The sequence below is a fragment of the Elgaria multicarinata genome, chromosome 3 (genome assembly GCF_023053635.1).
Source record: "Elgaria multicarinata webbii isolate HBS135686 ecotype San Diego chromosome 3, rElgMul1.1.pri, whole genome shotgun sequence".
Classification (NCBI taxonomy): domain Eukaryota; kingdom Metazoa; phylum Chordata; class Lepidosauria; order Squamata; family Anguidae; genus Elgaria; species Elgaria multicarinata.
Genome location: NC_086173.1, coordinates 93,750,385 through 93,769,483, shown reverse-complemented (window position 1 = coordinate 93,769,483; position 19,099 = coordinate 93,750,385). Strand labels below are relative to the sequence as shown.

The 19,099-nt window shown below is 40.9% G+C and overlaps 1 protein-coding gene across 2 annotated transcripts in view; it reads right to left on the bottom strand.

Annotated features, from left to right (window-relative positions):
* Nucleotides 1–16,684: 16,684 nt before the first annotated feature.
* ITK (IL2 inducible T cell kinase) overlaps nucleotides 16,685–19,099 on the bottom strand; it is a 36,405-nt gene continuing 33,990 nt past the window's right edge. For both annotated transcript variants that reach the window (XM_063123332.1, XM_063123331.1), the window contains 2 exons: nucleotides 18,726–18,883; nucleotides 16,685–16,756 (listed from right to left, as the gene is read on the bottom strand). In XM_063123332.1, coding sequence (XP_062979402.1) covers nucleotides 16,685–16,756; nucleotides 18,726–18,883 — 230 coding nt within the window. The remainder of the gene's footprint in view (nucleotides 16,757–18,725; nucleotides 18,884–19,099) is intronic.

The window sequence follows — 19,099 nt, the reverse complement described above, 5'->3', positions numbered from 1 at the left end:
TCTTCGTTTATCTCACTGAAATCTTGTATTATGTGTTTACATCCCATAATGTAATTCTGTGAAATATTTATACTATGCATTACTGCTACTTTGAGGGCTGGTTCACATTTATATGACTTGCATATAAATGTGCCAAATGCTTCTTTAGAAAAGCCTTGTCTTTCAGGTGATGCGTGAGGTGATAAGGATTTATTTATGGTACTTGATCTGTGATGATAATACCCAGAGAGCTTCGGCTATTGGGCGGTATAAAAATGTAATAAATACTTACATACATACACAGTATTTACAGCAGGCTTAGAAAAGGAGTAGACTGCCCCAGACAGTGACCACTGGTTTCAGAAAGGGAATATTACAAGTGTAACATGACTATCCCCATTTTCATCTGTGGAATTTTGACAGTATGCAAACAAGCACAGAAAACAAAAGCCATCATTCACTTGTGCTTGCCTATGACCACATTTGACATCATGTTCAAAGTATTTCTAACAGTCCCTTTGGTTTCTGGGAATCAATAAACATATATGCCCAAGTTTTTCTTTATAATCATGGAGCTAGAAAGCTGCTTTAAAAAAAAAAAAGCCTGAGATCTCTTCATTGCAAACTCCATCCAATATAACAGATTTCATTCCGTGCTTGTGCTGCAAATCAGGGAAGGCACAAAGCGGACACAGAATCTTCTAAATGCTGCATGTGTTCAGGAGTAAAAAGGTTGCCAACTCGTGGAATGAAGGAGACTTATGTGTGTTTTAACAGATTCATGGCAGTGAGAGGTTCAGCAGACATGGCTGCTCCTGTCACTGCTGCTGGCTGATTAGAGATACTACTTCCTTTGATTGGAAAAGCCTCACTTACTGAGCCTCTATTTGAAGCTGCTATTAAAAGCAAAGGAATCTAGTGCAGGCCTGAAGTTGGCAATCTTTGTCGATAGCCATAGGTGTTCACCACAGTTATCATTCAAATATTGCTTCTTTTAGAAAAGTTTAACTGGGATATCAGAATGGGGGAATATGAACTTTTTTTTCTCAAACAGCACACTGGGACTCGAGTTCAGATACCTTTGTTATAAACAGACAAAAATATTATTTTTAAAAAAAAATTAAATGAAATAATGGTGAAACAAAATGTACATACATACTGTACATACATTAGGGTTGCAAACATCCCGCCCCCAGCAGCTGAGTCCCTGTGCCTTTAGTAGCTACACCTGGCCAGAGGAAGCTTTATGTGATTTTCACACCAGAAAAAATTCTTCCCACTAAATTTCTTCCCATCAGGCAGATGTTCAAGGCACAGGTGTGCTGCCAGAAAGGAAATATTGGCAGCTACTTGTTTGCTTTCTACTGATTACATGAGAAAGTTTACACTAATCTCTTGTCCGTTCCTCCCCAATTCATGATTTCTAAAGAGCAATTTTGTTGCTCCAATGGTGGATCTACCAAGCTTTCTCATGTAAGCCAAAACCATCTGCTACTTAATGTTATCTTCATCCTCACAACCAGCCCAAGCCAAAGAGAGCCCTTCTTTTTCAATGATATGGCAATGGGGTCACTGGGTCAGTGATCAAAAGGTCAGCATGGGGTATTAGCCAACAGAAGCCATCTGTGCCTCCTGGGCTTATATCAGGCAAGGTTGACAGGGTTGACTGAAGCGGGTGCTTAAAAGGGAGCAGCACAGGATGGGGGGAAATAAACAGTATTCTTTGTGGTTCATGTATAGGTGCAACACTTCCTGCGTTGTCATGTATGAGAAGCAACCGTTGCAACACCGAACTCTCAACGTGTAACAATACTAGAGGTGGAGTTATCTCAACAAGCTTGAAAGGAGGATTTTTGCAAAAATATAATTTTTATCTTTCACACGGGAAACCGTATGCTTTAAATTACATGAAGCACAACCACCACGATCTCTAAAAAACAAATAACTCTGGAGTCTTGTTTTTCCTTTTAAAACAATATTTTCCATGCAATGTTTTCCTTTCTCCACTCAGGCCAGAGAAGAGTATTTAAATATTTCAAGACATCACAAAACTGGCTAAATCAGCAACTCCCTCAATAAAATCTGTGCTACGCTAGGCTGACCTTTTGCTCTCTGAAATGAACTTGCTCTCTGATGAACATAGACAAGCTACACAACCGGCCTGGGCAATTGTTTACATAAATGTGCAATCACTGTCCTCTGGGGATCAACAGAATAGCTCCTCTACCATGTTTAACAAGGACCATGTGTTTCAGATATCAACCTAGGACAGCTCCGTCTTCAACAGGGGATGAATTTGTGACAAGAGCCCCTTATATATTTTATTTTATTTAAAATGTTATAGACTGCCCTTCATCCACATGGAATCCCAGGACAGTGTAATATAATATAATATAATATAATATAATATAATATAATATCAATAGTAACAACCAACAATGATAATATTACAATATTATTAGTATTTGTTAGTTGAATAAAATTATTCAACTAACAAACAACCAAACAAATCAAGCAATGGAATGGCATTGTCCAGAGCTGTGCAGATCCTGTAATTCCATGACCATGTCATGCAAATGCTGAATTTGGTACTGATGTGCAATTCAGCATCCTGACAATCACATTTCTTGTTTCCTAGGATACAAAAGGTTGGGAAAGGCATTGACAGTGTGTGGGCAACACCTGTGGAATTTTAAAAAAAACATTGGAGAGGTGCAGGAGCATGAGTCAAAGTGAAAATGACTAGCAGAAGCCAAATAAACAATGCAAAATAGCAACTGTGGTGCAATTTTACAGTTTTTATCCACCTACCCATGGTCTGGATTGCAATGTTATGCAATTCAGACCATAGGGTACCACAAAATGAGAACCACAGGATACCATAAAACGATACCTACAAAGAAACTAGTTTTAGATAACTGAAGCATGTCAGAAACTAGTTTCAGATAACTGAAGCAAGTGAGTCAAAACACAGTGCAAACCTCTGCTCTAAAAGCCATGTATAATCAGCAGTTCTGACCGAAAGTATGCTCCTTCCCAACCTGAGCATCTATCATAAGTATGAGCAAAATATACCTATCAGCTGCCAAAGGAAATGTTGTTGGGACACCAACAGCATCCTACCTTTTCCTGTACTTGTTATCAAAAAGGAAGAAGGGTGGGAGTGGTAGACCATAGATAAGAGGGTGGGGGAACCACGCCTCACCTCTCTCAAACCACCCAGAATTATGGGACCAGAATAGTAATCCCAAAACACACTTGTTACCGATTTCCCCTTTTAGGGCATTTCATTCGCCAGCTTGTCAAGGGCAGCCATGACTAGAATCAGGGGCCTCCTGCTAAGTATTTTACAGCTCTTGCATTGAGCACTGAAGGTTACACTAGGAAGTCTGAAACAGCTTGATTATCTTCCCAGTTCCAGGACGCACAGCACCCACCCAGGCTGCCCATTGGTTTCCCCACTTGCCTCGCCTGGCCTAGCTTCAAGGTCAGTCTTGGGCCTTTGCCTGGGCAGCAACCAGCCTTCTCTGCTTAGCTTATGTAGCTGCTTAGTTTTCTTACCTATTCCTAGGCCATAGCTATATGGGGCGAAATCCCGGGGTGATCGCGAGGAGCAGGGTCAACCCTCGGGGCCCGGCCACACGTTACGCGGCCTCGGGTTCAGCCCGAGACCATGGAAAAACCAGGGCTAAAGGGGGGGCGAGATCCTGGGGCAAGGGAGGGATCATCCCTGCCTGATCCCAGGAGCCCCTGTGCGTCACGCACAGGGACAATCCCGAGATAAGGATTGGGGGGAGCGGGGAAAATAACTTAAATTAAAAAAAATACTAACCTTTTGCATGAGCGTTTGTGTACTGCTGGCCTTTTAATAAAAAAATGGTGGGCGCAATGCCTCTCCTTCTGAGGTCGTCACCCATTGCATGTAAACGGAGGAGAGATCTCGTGATAAACACATCACGAGATCTTCCCTCCTCCATCTCGTGCTAACAGGTAGGTCTAGCTAAGGCCCTAGTCTCCAGTCTTGCCTAGTTCTCCTGCAAATTCTGCCATGCCTTCAGGCCCATTTTGCTAGAGTGAGAGCTTGTACTCTAGTTCCTTGAGCTCCTGGCTGCCCAAGGCCCAGTATTGACACAGGCTTTGGACGATATACTTTCACATTCAAAATTGTCATGGCCACAAGAGGGGAACAAATGGGAGGAGAAGAGATTACAATTCCCCCATGGTTCTTCATGCCAAGTGAACTGGGCAATCAGATAGGAAGAAGGGATACATGTCTTCATACTAAGCAAATGTAATCCTCCTCCACATCTGCTAAATAATGTGTTAGTGGAGGCGAATATCCTGTTTGCTAACATACAAGGTTGTTTCAGAGATTTTTTTTTTTAACAGTGGTAACCTTGGCAACAGTAGAGAGAAGTACCAGCCCTCATTTTTTTATATTTTGTATTGATTTTTAGACATTCCTTTTTGGAACCTTGGTTTTATTAACCACCTTGAACATAATATGGAAAGATGGGATACAACCAGTAAGGAAACAAAAGATAAAAGAATGAATTGCAGGTTTTAATTCATATACTCATAGTACAATCCTATGCATTTTTAATCAGAAATAAGTACCACTGTGTTCTATGGGGCTTACTCCAGGTAAGTCTGCATAGGATTACAGCCTCAGTATGTTTGAGATTGATTGATTTAAAATATTTCTTGGGCATCTTTCAGGATCCTTCCCAAAAATTCACATAACAAAAACCAATCCAATAATAAAAACAGCAAATATTCTAATTAACAACTAACACCAGCATAAAACAAAACCTACAACAAGCAATTACAGCTACAACCCAGTCCAATAAAATATAATCAGGGGAAGGCCAAAATAAAGGAGTAAGTTTTCAGGGCTTTCTTAAAAACCTGCAATGATGAGGTCTGGTGGGGTGCCATCCCAGAAGTGTGGGGCCAATGCAGAAAAGGCCCTGACTCGTGTATTCAGTCACCTAACTGCTCTCAAAGTTGGGCAAATAAAAAGGCCCTCTCTTGTTGATCTTAAAGTTCAGGCAGGCTGATATCAGTGAAGGTGGCCCTTCAAGTAATTGGGTCCCAAACCGCATAAGGGTTTAAAGGTAAAAACGAGTACTTTAAATTGGGTTCACAAACACACTGATAACCAGTGCAGCTGGTGCTGTATTAAGGGTTTAAACAAGTGTTTTTTACAAGATCTTCTAAACGGAGGCCACAGCTAGACCTAAGGTTTATCCCTGGATCGTCCAGGGGTCAAACCTGTTCATCTAGGTGACACACAGGGGATCCAGTGCTCAGGCAGGGGTGAACCCTGGATGATCCCAGGATAAACCGTAGGTCTAGCTGTAGCCGGAGTCTTTCTTTGCTGGTGACAAGAAATATCCATTTCAAAGTCTGCATAACTATTTTCACTTTCTCAATCATCAACATCTCAATTTTATCTTTGATATTTACCATTTTGGAACTGTGTTGTTTGCTTAGGTAATTTCTGATCTGGCAAAATTAAGTAGCAGAAAATGAAATTGGATGCTGTACATTACATGGATTTTTTAAAAGTCACAAGCAATTAAACAGGCCCTAGTGAAATAAACTTAATTAAATTCTGAATTCCCAATGAAACTCACAAAGTGTGTGCATTCGGAATAATGTATAGAACTTCTTACATACTATGTATTCCAAATTAATAGAATTTAAATTGACAATGATCTCACTTTGGCTACAATCCTATGCACATTTGACCTCTGTTCAGGTGTCCTGTACTGAATAAACACATAAGGAGGGGGCTACTCATGGAGGGCAACTGTATGCTGATCTACAATGCGCCTAAAGTTGCCTTCTCTTTAACATTTTTGATATTACTTTTGATGCTCTTAATTCTATCTGAGATAATATTCATTCCCACCATACGCTGCCATTTAGGATTTCATTTATTTGTTAATTAAAATATTTTAAAAAACGTGATCGTAACTAGTCAGATGATCGTAACTAGTCAGATGAAATAGTCACACCAATAAAACAACAGCATTGTCCTCAAATAGTTTAGAGTCAGGTAAAATATTCAAGCTGACTGACATTAAAATGCCTGGGCAAAGAAAAAAGTTTTATCTTGGTGACAAAAGGATTGCAATGTTAGTAACAGTTTATAGAAAAGACTCTCCCTTGTCACATAGGATTCTTCTCCGAGCAGGGATACATAGGAAAGAGCCTCCCAAGAATATCGCAACACATGGGCAGGTTGTCAGATAGACATATGCCTTTGTAGCAAGAGGATCCAAGTAGCATTTTAGAAACACCTGTTGTTTTAATTGGTGAGTTATTATAGTCATAATTTTGGTTGTTGGAACATGGAAGGTATACAATTGAAGCACCATATTTCATATGATAATAAAACCATTATTTATAATGGCACACTTAGGTAATTAAACATTAGCCCAATTACTTGAAAATCTCTCCCATTGTTGTTGTCTACAAAGCTTGATGATTTCTCATAATGAAAAAAATAGAGCATACCTATCTAATATAAGTATGTGAAATTGCAATGGCTGCATTTGAATACAATGCATGATGTAAACAAGCCTTGGGCTCGTGAGCTCACTCTCCCTTCTCCTCTCTAGCACAGCCATGAGCAAGAAAATGGAAGCTTTCACTTCCATTTCCAATTAACCATAGTTACTCATTATATGTAAACACAAATAAACAGTGGTTTGTCTTAACTATAGTTTAGGGAGGAAAGCCAACATCAAACCATGGTTTACAATCATGGATTGTTTCCCTAAACCGTAGTTTAACCACAGATCTAGATTCAGACACAATAAATCTTAGTTAATTGAAAACAGAACCAAAACCTTCTGATTTTTTTCCTTGTCGCCATGCAGGAGGAAAAGTGTGAGCACTAGACCAAAGTTCATGCACACAATGTTAAAACATACTTTAGCATTACAACTGAAAAAAAAGATAAGTGTTATTCTCTCCCTCTGTTCCCTTTCAAGCATTAGATTATAAGCTCCTCATGGAAGAGACTTGTCCTTGTATTCTGTAAAGTGCCATTCACACTGATGGTGCTGGATAAATCAATTATAATAACAACGCAATGCCTCAAAATTTGGCACAGTGAGCCTCCCAATGGTGGATACAAATAAACCCTCCTTCACAACTGTCTCTAGCAGCAGCCATTCCTGCAGGCTGTGCTGAGGGAAATGAAATGGGGAAGCAGGGCTATTCCACAAGTCCTCTATTTTATTGTTTTTGCATTATTATAAGCAGCCTTGGGGGTTGGCCTGGGCCAAAAGATGGGGTAAAATATTTAGATAAATAAAATAAGAGGCTAAAAACAAAGAAAAGTGGGTGGGGAAAAATGGGAGGGATCCTAAGAAAGCAAAACAGATCTCCAAGAAAAATGGTGGCTTCCCAACCTGGTATCCTCCAAATGTTTTGGGATACAACTCCCAGAAATCCTGACCATTGGCCATGCTGTCTGGAGCTGATGGGAATTGAAGCCCAAAACATCTGGAGGTTGCCAGGTTGGGGAAGGCTGGCCTACATGATAAACACAAATGCACACATTTGTAAGCTTCCAATTAATATAGCAGGAGACTTCCATGACATTAATTTAGAGGTGTGTGGTTAGTTGGTAAGGGCAATTTCCTTGGCCACTTCCTTGGAGAAGTGCATCTCCCACTTTGAGAAGTGTTGTGTTGAACAAAGAAAAATAGCTGGACTCAGCTGATACCATACATTTCACCAACCAAAAATCCTCTATATGCACAAAGGTCCAGTTTTTCCTCTAACGAAACAAATAACACCTGATAAATGCATGTCTTTCTTTCCATTTCCTGTAGTCAACAGACCACTTCCACTTTATTACTTGAAATTCTTGTGATGTGAAATCCTTCAGCTCCAACCACCACAATGACAGCAACAGATGGGTCAGGGGCCCCTGCTGCATCACTAACCAGCAGTATCATTCTTGTCTGTAAATCCAAGTTCTGGGTTCTTTGTTTGTTTAAATTTAACTTCTACAGGGCACACATTAAAAAGAACCCAGAGAATCCCCACCAAAATGCAGCCACTTCAATTTGTCCTCCTCTCATTTTTTTTGCACAGATCTCAGCTGTGACTTATGGAGCGGTTGTCTGCAAAACCCATTTATCTTCTGTCATTTGGGACTTTTTTGGCACTACAAACAAGCTAACCCATTTCCAACCTACTCACACCTTGTGGGTTCAAAAGTATGACTCAGACAAATACTTCTGTATAGTGTTGTTTTAATGCATTCTCAAGGATAGAATGTAGATATGGAAGAGGAAGGAACTGAAAGATCGGGCTTGTTTTGTTTTTGCTCAATCCAAAGCATATTTTGAGTAGGTTGTCATACCTCTAAATTTCTCAAGGTTCAAGTCCATAATTCTCATTGGTTCTAACCTTTTTCTTTCTTTCTTTCAGTATGTCTTGCAGAAAATATTTTTACTTTGGTGATCTATTCATGCTTTCATCTCTGCCACTCTGTCATCTTTCCCCCCCTATATTTCTGTTTTGACAATTTGCATGCTTACTCTGAATCCAAGCAATTTCCCTTTGAGCATTTTCCATTCACCTCCCACACCCAGATCTATGCACCACACCTTCTATTTTCCAACTCAAAAAACAACAACCCATATATCTAAAGACTAAATTACTGGACAACTGTCACAGGGGTGGCTTGGAATTGATCCTCAAAGCCATTGCTTAATTAAACCCAATCTGCTACTTAAGAAAGATCGAATAGGTATTTCCTTTCCCGCAGATTTTCATTCACAAAAAATATATACCAGTAAAGCTCGATCACATGGTAGTTACTTGGTGCATTATAATAAACAAGGAGGCCTCGAATATCACAGGTAGCTCTAAGCATTCTGGGATATCTCTTGTAAAACCCTTCCTTGGGGGCCAAGCTGGGCCGTTTCTTGGCAAAAGAATGACAGCAGCACCTGCACCTACTTTCTGCTTCCCATCCCCTTCTTGCCTCTTTCTTTGCAGATGGCGACCCCAAGCCGAAAAGGGGGAAAACGCCCGGGGTCTGGCTAGAAGCCTGTTGCAGAACGGTCTGTATCATGGCAGGGCTTTGCAATCTCATGCCGCGAGCCGCCCTTCTCAGCAAAGCTGTCACATTCAGCTTCCTAACTTGCACCCAGGGAGCCTTCCCGGGCAGCCCTCCTCTCCCTCAAAAGAGCCAAAGGCCCTCCTCGCGGTCGGCCGAAGCTGGGGAGGCTGGCAGCGGATGCATGAAGGAACCGGAGCGGGGGCGGGAGGCAGAGAGCTCCCGGCTTCTGTCGCTAGGGAAGAAGGAGCCACCGAATCGCACCTGCGTCCTTTTGCTGCTCCGTTTTCAGCACCAGCCCGACCTCCCCCCTTCTCTTCTCCTCTCTCTCTCCAGCGCGGCTACAGACAGCTCCCGGGCTAAAGAAGCCTCCAAGAAGCAATCCCACCCCGCGCCCCCTTCAGCCGCAATCACGGCCCCTCCGCCTCGTGCTCGATGGTGGCTCCCCAGCCAGACGGCGAGCGCAGTGCCATTATGTCCAGGAGGGTCCCTGGACCAGAAGAGCGGGGAAATCCTCCCCTCTTACCTGGCACTGGCGGCGAGGATGCTGCTGCTGCTGCTGCTGCTGGCGGCCTCTGCGGCTGGCCTCAGTGCGGGATGCAGCAGCAGCAGGCAGGCAATGAAGGAGGCAAAGATGCTGAGGCGCTGCTGCCGCCGCCGCCGCCGCCCGGCAGTCTCCACCTCCGCCGCCGCTACAGTCGGCGCTGCTGCCTCCCTCCCCTCCCCGCTGCTGCCTGAATCTATTTGTGTCACGCGCGCACGCGCGCACACACATACATACACGGACACACAGACACACACAACACACACACACAAAGAGCAGGAAATGGCTGCAGCCCGTGCACTTCCTGAGCTCTTCTGCTGAACTCATCACCATCCCCGCCCACCGGGGAGAGAGAAACCTATTCCCACCCCCCTATGCACTCCCCCCACCCCACAATGCAGCTATTCCCTCCCCGACAAGCAACTGCACCTGTTAATCAGACAGGGACTGTTTTTGATTCGCCTCCGTGGAGTAGAGCATCAAGCCTTAAGACTCACCACCACCACCAATAATAGATGGATGGAATTTGTGATTGGTGGGGATGGATTGTACAAACTTGTATATATTTTACCTTTGAAAGATGAGCTGACTTCCCACCCACCCCAAGAGATGCCCAATAATAGATGGATGGAATTTCTGATGGGGAGGAGGAGTTATACAATTTTGTATACATTTTACATTTGAAAGATGAGCTGACTTTTCTTCCTAAAATGGGTAAATGTTCATTCCTCTTTTAATATGATATAATGTAATAATCTAATATAATTATAATATAACATACAATTTCCCTTTGGTGCTACATGAAATCAAGTATGTAATAATAAACTATAGGGAGGAATCCAAGTTACTCATTGTAAAAGTTGAAGCTTAGTTCACCACTGGGGGCCTTCCTGGATAGAGACAGCTATGGTTATTCACTCCCTGACAACCTGTATGTGGGGTAATATATTGGGTTGTATGTGGGTTTGCCTTTGAAGACAAGTTGAAAATTATAGTTAGTCCAAAATACGTTTGCTAGATTGCTAGGCTTGCAGTGAAGCCCTAAATGGCTTGGGATCCAGGTCCCTGAAAGACCATCATTGTGCCCATGAATGTGCTAGTAGAGTAAAAAAAATTGGAAACCCTTCTATAGGGTTCTATAAGCTATTACCCTTGCTAAAGAAGTGGGTCTAGACTTTAAAGTCGTCTTTAAAATAGCGGACCGAATTTGGAAAGTTGAGATTATGTTGAAGGTACTCTTACAAAATGGCTCCCATGGGAGGGGGAAGGCTTGCTCATGTATAAAATGGTTACCGGGGGGGGGGGGTGACATGGCCTGTCACAAATCACTCATTTTCCAAGAGGCAAGTGGTGAGACTAAAAACAGAGTAACTTGTCCAAAAATCTAAATACAAAGCAGAAGTGGGATCTGAGCAATGAAATACAAAACTATTCATTTGAATCTAACTAAAGATGGAACTGGGGGGGGGGGGCAGCACTTTGCATTGCAGCATGCATGCCAACCTCCCAAGTAATAATAATAAAAAAATCTTAAGAAATAAAATAAAAATCAGGAGGAGCACTTGGTAGGTACCAAAAGAGGTGCCCATGAGCACATTGGTACCCACAGGCCCAGCTTTGGAAATCCCAGCTTTAGAAGGGTGTACATTGGCTGGAAGCCCTCTTCAGGCATTCTTAATCCTGTGATGAATGAATGCGTGAGAAGAGGAGTGCTCCAGCCCCGCCCCCTCCTAGCGTGTTTCTGTTGCCCATTATGCATTGAGTGTGACAGTCGGAACGGAAGAGCCTCCTGTAACCATGGAGGTTCTACATGTGGTCTCCTCGTGCATTCCTTCAACAAGGGATGAAGAATGCCTGGAAAGGGCTAAAAAGGAGACAGAACACTGTGCATTTAGAGCTCTACATTGTCTCTTAGAAAGCATCACACTGCTTTTGCTTGCAATGTATTACAGTTTACTGACTTAAACCATCTGTGGTTGTTCAACACAACAACAACAACAAAAATATCCACCAGATTTCTCTAGTTCTTCTTTATGACTTGTGCTGAATCAGACACACAGCCTGTCTAGCTCAGCATTCTGTTCACCAGAAACTGATGGACAGTCCACAAGCAGGACATGAGCACAGTTACAGCACCCTTCTGCTTGTATTCCCCAGCAAGCAGTATTCAGAGGCATACTGGAGTAATACAGCTTTCCCCAACCTGGTGTCCTCCAGATGTTTTGGACGACAACTCCCAGCATTCTTGATCATTGGCTCTGACAGCTGGGGTTGCTAGGGGTTGATGTCCAAAACATCTAGAAGGTACCAGATTTGGGAAGGATTTGAAAATTTATAGTCATTATTACTATTAGCCATTGGTAGCTTTATTGTCCATTATACCTTTGCTTTCTTGCTTGTGTGGCACTTTGAAACCTGAATGGTTACTGGCTGTATTCTTCTGGTTTGTTATATATTTGGAAGCAAACTATCTGTAGTAGAGATGAAGTGAATGCCCTATCGTCACAGACTCTTTTGGCCCTGCAATTCTGTGGATATAGTGAAATATTAATACTGCTACTATTTTTTGCCTCTTGCAGAGTCAGGCTTTATGGCAATTTAAATCTCACATTACAGCACCCTGGGGAAAGAGAATTAAATCTAACCTTGAAAAGATTTACAGGTTTGTCTTTATGCAGATGAATAATCCTATTAACTGTAATGGGGTTGCATTCTATTCCCCTTGTATGAAGTGAAACACATACACATGCATTTGCCTGATGGGAGCCATGAGTATTTTGGAAGCCTTTAAGAATGAATTACAACAAATTGTACTGACATTCCTAAGCAACACCTCATGATCTTTCAAGGCTACCATTCAAGACCATAGCTCAGTGATAGAGCACATACTTTGCAGGCAGAAGGTCCCAGGTTCGATCCTTAGTATCTCCAGGTAGAGCTAGAAAAATTATATAAATAATAATAATAATAATAATAATAATAATAATTATACTGTTAGTTTTACTCTACCCTGTGCCTGTTTGGTGCATTCTCTTCCCCTTCCTATTGTTTTATTATGATTTTATTAGAATGTAAGCCTATGCGGCAGGGTTTTGCTATTTTATTGTTTTACTCTGTACAGCACCATGTACATTGATGGCGCTATATAAATAAATAATAATAATAATATATCGCTTCTCATCTTAAACAAATCTTGAAGTGGTTTACAAACAAACAAACAAATCTTCAATGTAGGCTATGAAAGTTATGGAAGTAAAAAGAGGGCTGTATGAAAGAGGGCTAAAGAGAAGACAAACACAAAGGGTATAAAAATGATTTTATTAACAAGCTGGTTTCCAAATTTCCCAACATATTTTGAATACAAGTGCTTTCCTGCAGGAAGACTATTCAGTACATAAATTGTGTTCAACCAGTGTATAGATTTCTTAAATTTCCTATAGCTTGCTATAGCATAAATATGAAATTGTCCAACGACTAAGTAAGTGTGTAGTAAGCATTTACTTATTTATTTTAATTTACCCTATAACAACCGTTCTCTCGCTGGATTACAAAAGTTAATTGTAATTAAGCTCAGTGGGTTTCTGATCTCAAAGAAGCTGCTGTCTATACATTCGAAATAGTTATGAGCGGGATGTGATTATTATTTAAACCTTTCAGAGTACGAGAAACTATTAAGATCCCTCAAAATGTGATTATTAGCTCAGATTGATCAAATATTACTCTGGAGTTAATTCGTTCTTCCAAAGAATTCAGTTTGGGCCTTAATCCAGTGTGTCCTAGTAGTTTATGGACTTTTACACTAACAACACACACAGAGGGCATCTTAAACCCACAGATGTCTTGCTGGATCATGTTCTTGTTGTTTTTAAGTTCTTATTTTAGGACCACCAGTCAACATGCTCCTTTACAATAAAATGCTCTTTATATACGGTGGAAGACTTACTAAATTCAGATATGTTCATTGAAACATTGTATAAAGATAGTAGTTACATGAAAGATTACTGAGACATTGCTCTTTAAGGCTACTGTCGAACAATTGATAATCTATTAATATTTTTGTTATCTCCTATAAGTATTATATATTTATTTTATTATTCATTCATTTCCTGGCTTAAGAACAACAACAATATATATATATATATATATATATATATATATATATATTAGTTTAGCATTTTTAAAATGCTCAAAGTAGATAACAGAATATATAAAATGCAAATACAATATAAAATATAATCACAGTAATAATAACTTACAAAGCACAAAACAGTGATGCCATTAAATCCAATCCAAATTTCAAAGGAATCACCCAAGTGCACTAGAATAAATACGTTTGCACTGCCTGTTGAGGACTTTGGCAGGACTTTCTATAATCTTGATGTAAAGGTCCTTTTTGATAAACATGGTATTGTGCTATCACTGCCAAATACGCTGGCAAGGAAGCATGTCAAGATCTGGGGTGTGCGGAATGGCCATGATCTATCTGGTCATTAGGAATGAACTAATGGGAACAGAGCCACTTTGAGATATTTCCATTCCTGAGGTAGAAATTCCAATGTTGTACACGTATGCCATTTTTTAAAAATAAATAAATAAATGACAATTTGCTGCCCTCAACATTTCCCACCTGAGGCGGTCACCTCACTCTGCTGAATGGCCAGGCTGAACCTAAATGCAAAGAAGCTTGATTAACAGTGTGGCTGATCCACTACAGCAGTACCATGTCAAAGAAAGATTTCAGAAAAGAATGCATGGGTCTTTGAGAGATAATACAAAGTTGTGTCCACAACTTTGTAGGCTAAACAAATGCCTCAGTTTAGTCTTAGGGTAAAAAATATAGAGTGTCATCACATGGGGGGGAAATCGCTTTTCCTTACTGTTGCTTCTCCGCTCCTGCTTTTGTCCCTTATTACTTCCTCTTTCTGCCTGGAAGGGAAAGAGGAAGTAAACAAAGACCATGTGGCCCATTCAGGGGCTGTTTTTATCATGCCACTTTTCCTGCACACAGCAGATCGCAGCACATTTTTTTTTTAAAAAAAAAGTTGGATTAAAAGGGGTCTATTCTGCGACGAAAAAACAAGCTGAAGGAGAGGAAGGCAGGCATCGTCGTCTAAAGGACATACACACATCTGTAAATGGGCAGATTTTAGATAGATCAGATAATTTCACCTTTCCATCAGATTCCTTTGATCTTAGCCTCTAGGATGATTCACCTTGACAAACACATTGCGCTACAATGGGATACACATAAGAACATAAAGAGCCCTGCTGGATCAGACCAATGGTCCATCTGGTTCAGCACTCTGATAGCACATTGGTCAATCAGCTGTCGACTTAGAATTTACAAGCAGGATACATCAAATCATAGAATTGGAAGAGCCCATTTAGGCCATTTAGTCCAACCCCCTACTCAGTGCAGGAAACCACTTGAAAGCATCCCTGCAAGATGGTAGTCTAGTCTCTACGTGAATACCTCCAGGGTAAGGGCATTTGAAAACAAAAATAATGAACTAAAAGAGGAGACTATAACAGGTGCTCCTTTCAAAAAAAAGTATCCTGTAATATAGAGAAACAAATACAAGAAGTGAAATGAAAAACAAAACACTAGTTCCTTATTTTTGGCACAGAGAAAAAGAATCAGCCAGTTCAATATTTACATAGTTTCCAGTCTTTTACCAATATCATTTTTACACGGGCATCCAAGTAATGCTCAAGAGACAAAAATAACCTGAGTTAAAGTTTAAAATGTTGGTGTCTTTTCCAGATCTTCCCTTTGACACTGAATGTTTTATCACAAATCCTGATTCTTGCTTAAGTATCGTACTCTAGATTAATGAAGTTTCCCAACAACTTATTTTTGAAATACAGTCTTAAAGAATACATTTTCCGATAAATGACTAATATTTAGTTCATACAAAGCAATATGTAACCATGTCAATATTTAAATATTCTGATTTGTCTTCAGAAGGCAACACAGAAGGTAAAAGGTTCTTAATTCTGACTCCCGAATTAATGCTCAGTTGCGGTGGATTTGCATGTTCTCTTTACGTCCACTTTTTTAAATGTGTGGTGCACCCCACCTTGCATATAAGTGCATATACAAAGGGATTCAATTGCAATTGTTTCCATTACCACATTAATGGATCCTAAGCCAATAAGAAGCTCTCCACAGCTGCTTTTCTTGAGAATGCTATACACAGGTGCGTTGCCAGACCTTATATGTATAATTGCTTTTCCCTCCAGCAAACTCTGACGAGGTTCAGAATTGTCTATCCTGCCCCTGGTCTTTTAATGCATTGTCTGGGTTCAGATGATCACAGCAAGGGAACAAACCAGCGTGGCTGCTCCCTGCATGCACAGTGACCGCCATTTGCATTATTCCCTGCACTACAACATGGGAAATAATGGGGTTGACATGTCATTTGAACCCAGTGTGCGGCACAGCAGGGAAAGGGGAGGTCATACAACAAGGGGAGGTCAACAACCTACGACATTCAGTAGAGGTTATAAGGTTTCCCAAAGTAATGGTGCAGTGACTGGTCCCTCTTGTTCCTGTGGTGCCCTATGTAATCTGCTAATCCATATAATTGACTTTTAAGAAGATTGTGCTTTAAATCTGCCATCAACAATATTTGTTTACAAATAGCTGTCTTATTCTCTTTCAGCATCAAGCACATTTGGAGGGTCAAAGTCATATATTTTAGTTCCCCTTCATGTGGACACTTTCTTCAATAAAGAGACCATTTCTCCTCTGTAAAGCAGTGGCAGATCTCTTCATCCTAAATGCTTCTGTTGCTGTCATCACCACCACTGTCATCACTGTCGTCATGTCAAATGTAAGACAGGCCCCTGGATCTTCAACGAATAGCTTGCCAGGTTATTAGATGCAATCTTGAAAGCATCTTGCATTATTCATTTCCCCAATTTTAAGAGAGAGGCAGGTTTCCTTTTGCAATTATTGTCCCAGGTGGGCTATCTCTAAAATATCTCAGTGATGGGTACATCTGTCCAATGCTTATATAAGACTGGGCATGCTTTTCACATCTTCTCAGAGTCCTCTAAAGCTTTCGTTAAAGATCAGTTTCAGAGAGTTCATTGAGCTGGTAGAGCAGGATAGAGAAGGGTGGTCTGTCGTCTTGCTTCTGAAGGGAAAAAGCAGGGAGGGGGATTAAATACTATTTTGTGAAGCAAAGGAAGTTCCTCTCATGAGGATATAAAGGGCTGAATGAAAATATGATGGGCGAAGTCACCATGAGATGAGAAATCTGAGAGAATGCTTTCTTTTGAATGTGGTCCTACATTACAAGACAAATATTTAACGCTGTCATGGAGCATACTTTTTCACAGGTTCAAATATAAATATAAGGAGGAACATTCTGAAGCATAACGTTTATTCATAGACAAATGATGGGCCAAAGTCACCACAATCAGTGTCAAAAATGATTGTGTAAATTGATCTCTACTGTGCCTACCCTGCTGACTGGGAAAAACAGGAAAATTGGCAGACTGACTCTAGAAAGAGAGAACAGACACTTGATACTTAACCAAGTATGTGATAACATTATATATAGTCCCAATACCTTATTATAACTAAGCCAAAGAATGTCCAATTGAGTAATTCTATATTCTTCTCCTGCTTACCGCTCTCTCCATTTCCTCCTGTCCTCTATTGCCCATAGCATTTTGGCATTTTCCTTGAAAAAAGGAGAGCATGAGGAGGTGCTTATGCTCCTTTTGCTGTTACAGCTACAAGGGGGCTGATGTGTGAATTACTCCTTTGCACAATACTTGGAAGTGTGGAAAAAAGATGAAGTCATGTATGTACTTTCTATTGCCATTTCTTACACCCTGCAACCTGAGAAGGGTGCAAGTTCAACAAATTCCTCTGTCCCTTGGGTTCTGTGATTCCAGACTCGCATTCTTGCTAACACTTCTGCCAGATCCCTCAAATTAGAAGCCTAGAGCATCTTGGAATACTGCATATCAGAAGGGGCAGAAGAACAAGCTGATTGGGAGAATGTGCACCCAGAGGCAGGAACATCTGAGATCTACCTTGGTCCAAAGACTGTGGAATTTAATGGGGAAACTGAAAGGAAATGCTTTTTTTAAACTTGTGTACATGAAGTCACGAATTGTCGGAAGCGACTGAACGAATAAACAACAACAACTCTACCACAGTGCCACCTGAGTTGATGTAGCAGAAATGCAGAAAAGGAAACGTTCTTCGTGTAGTGCTTGGATCTCAATTCTGCAAGAAAACCGAAACTAGATACATTGTGTAGAAAAGGTCTGAAATAGAGGGAATTGAAGGGCTCTTGGGTAATTGGTGTGTGGGTAGAGCAGAAGGATTGGACTCCAACGTGTTTGAGAGTTTGGCCTTAGGGACTAATCAGAAATCCAGTTTTCTTCTTTGATGGGCCATGAATTGTTCCCCAAACAACAAGACTCTGGGTAGGTTTAGGGATTACAGATTGCCTGAGGCCAGCTCCTCCTGGCCACTATTTCCATATGCCCCCCTCCCACCACTGCTCACAAACACACTCTGCTTCAGGATCAGCACAGACATACTTCCCATGTGTGTCTAGCAGCTACGTTTCTCTCCCATTTTTACTGTAGAGTAGATGCAAGGGCCGTGGTCCAGATTGAGACCCTACTGTTGGAGGTAGGGGGCTTTTATGATCTGAATCAGGCCCCTGCATATACTCTAGAGTAAAATTAAAAAGAAGGCATAAATGTATTGGGCACACATTTAAACTAATTCTTGTTTTGGCCCTCAGAATCCCTGTGTAAGGCGTCCACAGACTGAATTATAACAGTACACTGTCACTAGAACACCTGCCCAATTTTCAGTAGTCCATAGTCTGACATCCTCTGAAATTAAGCTTCAGTGAAAGTCACATCGCAAACAATCCTTGCACCTTTTCAAATATTTGATCAATTACACATTCTAAATCTGCAGGTCATTTTTCTTAGAATATTGAAATCTTTTGGAGTCAATTTAATTTCCCTACACCTTTCCTAAGATTACGTCAGCGCTGCTTTGGATCCTTTGATACAAGGTAGATGTATATCTCCTTGCATGAAGTAAATGGCACGTGTTACAGCACTAACCTCATTCCAGCAATGTCTCATGAGTTTGTAAAGAGCATTGGAGGCTAGTCTGGGTTTATACAGACGGGCACCAGCACTGATTTCTTCCACAACTTCTCCATTGGTCTTGCTCTCATAGGGCATCTTGCCTTCACTGAATATCTCCCACATCAATACTCCTGAAATAAAACAAGGAACATGCGATATATAAAGCTAGCATAGCCCTTTTAATGTCCTAATCTACCTTTCTCCCATAGATGCCTTCATGTCCCATTTCCTAATCCATTATCTACCATAGAAATATTTTTCAATTGGGATTGAATGAGCTTCCTATTGTAATACTGTACCAGTTCCCTGATTATCAGTACACTGTATATTTGCCTCTTCCTGTACAT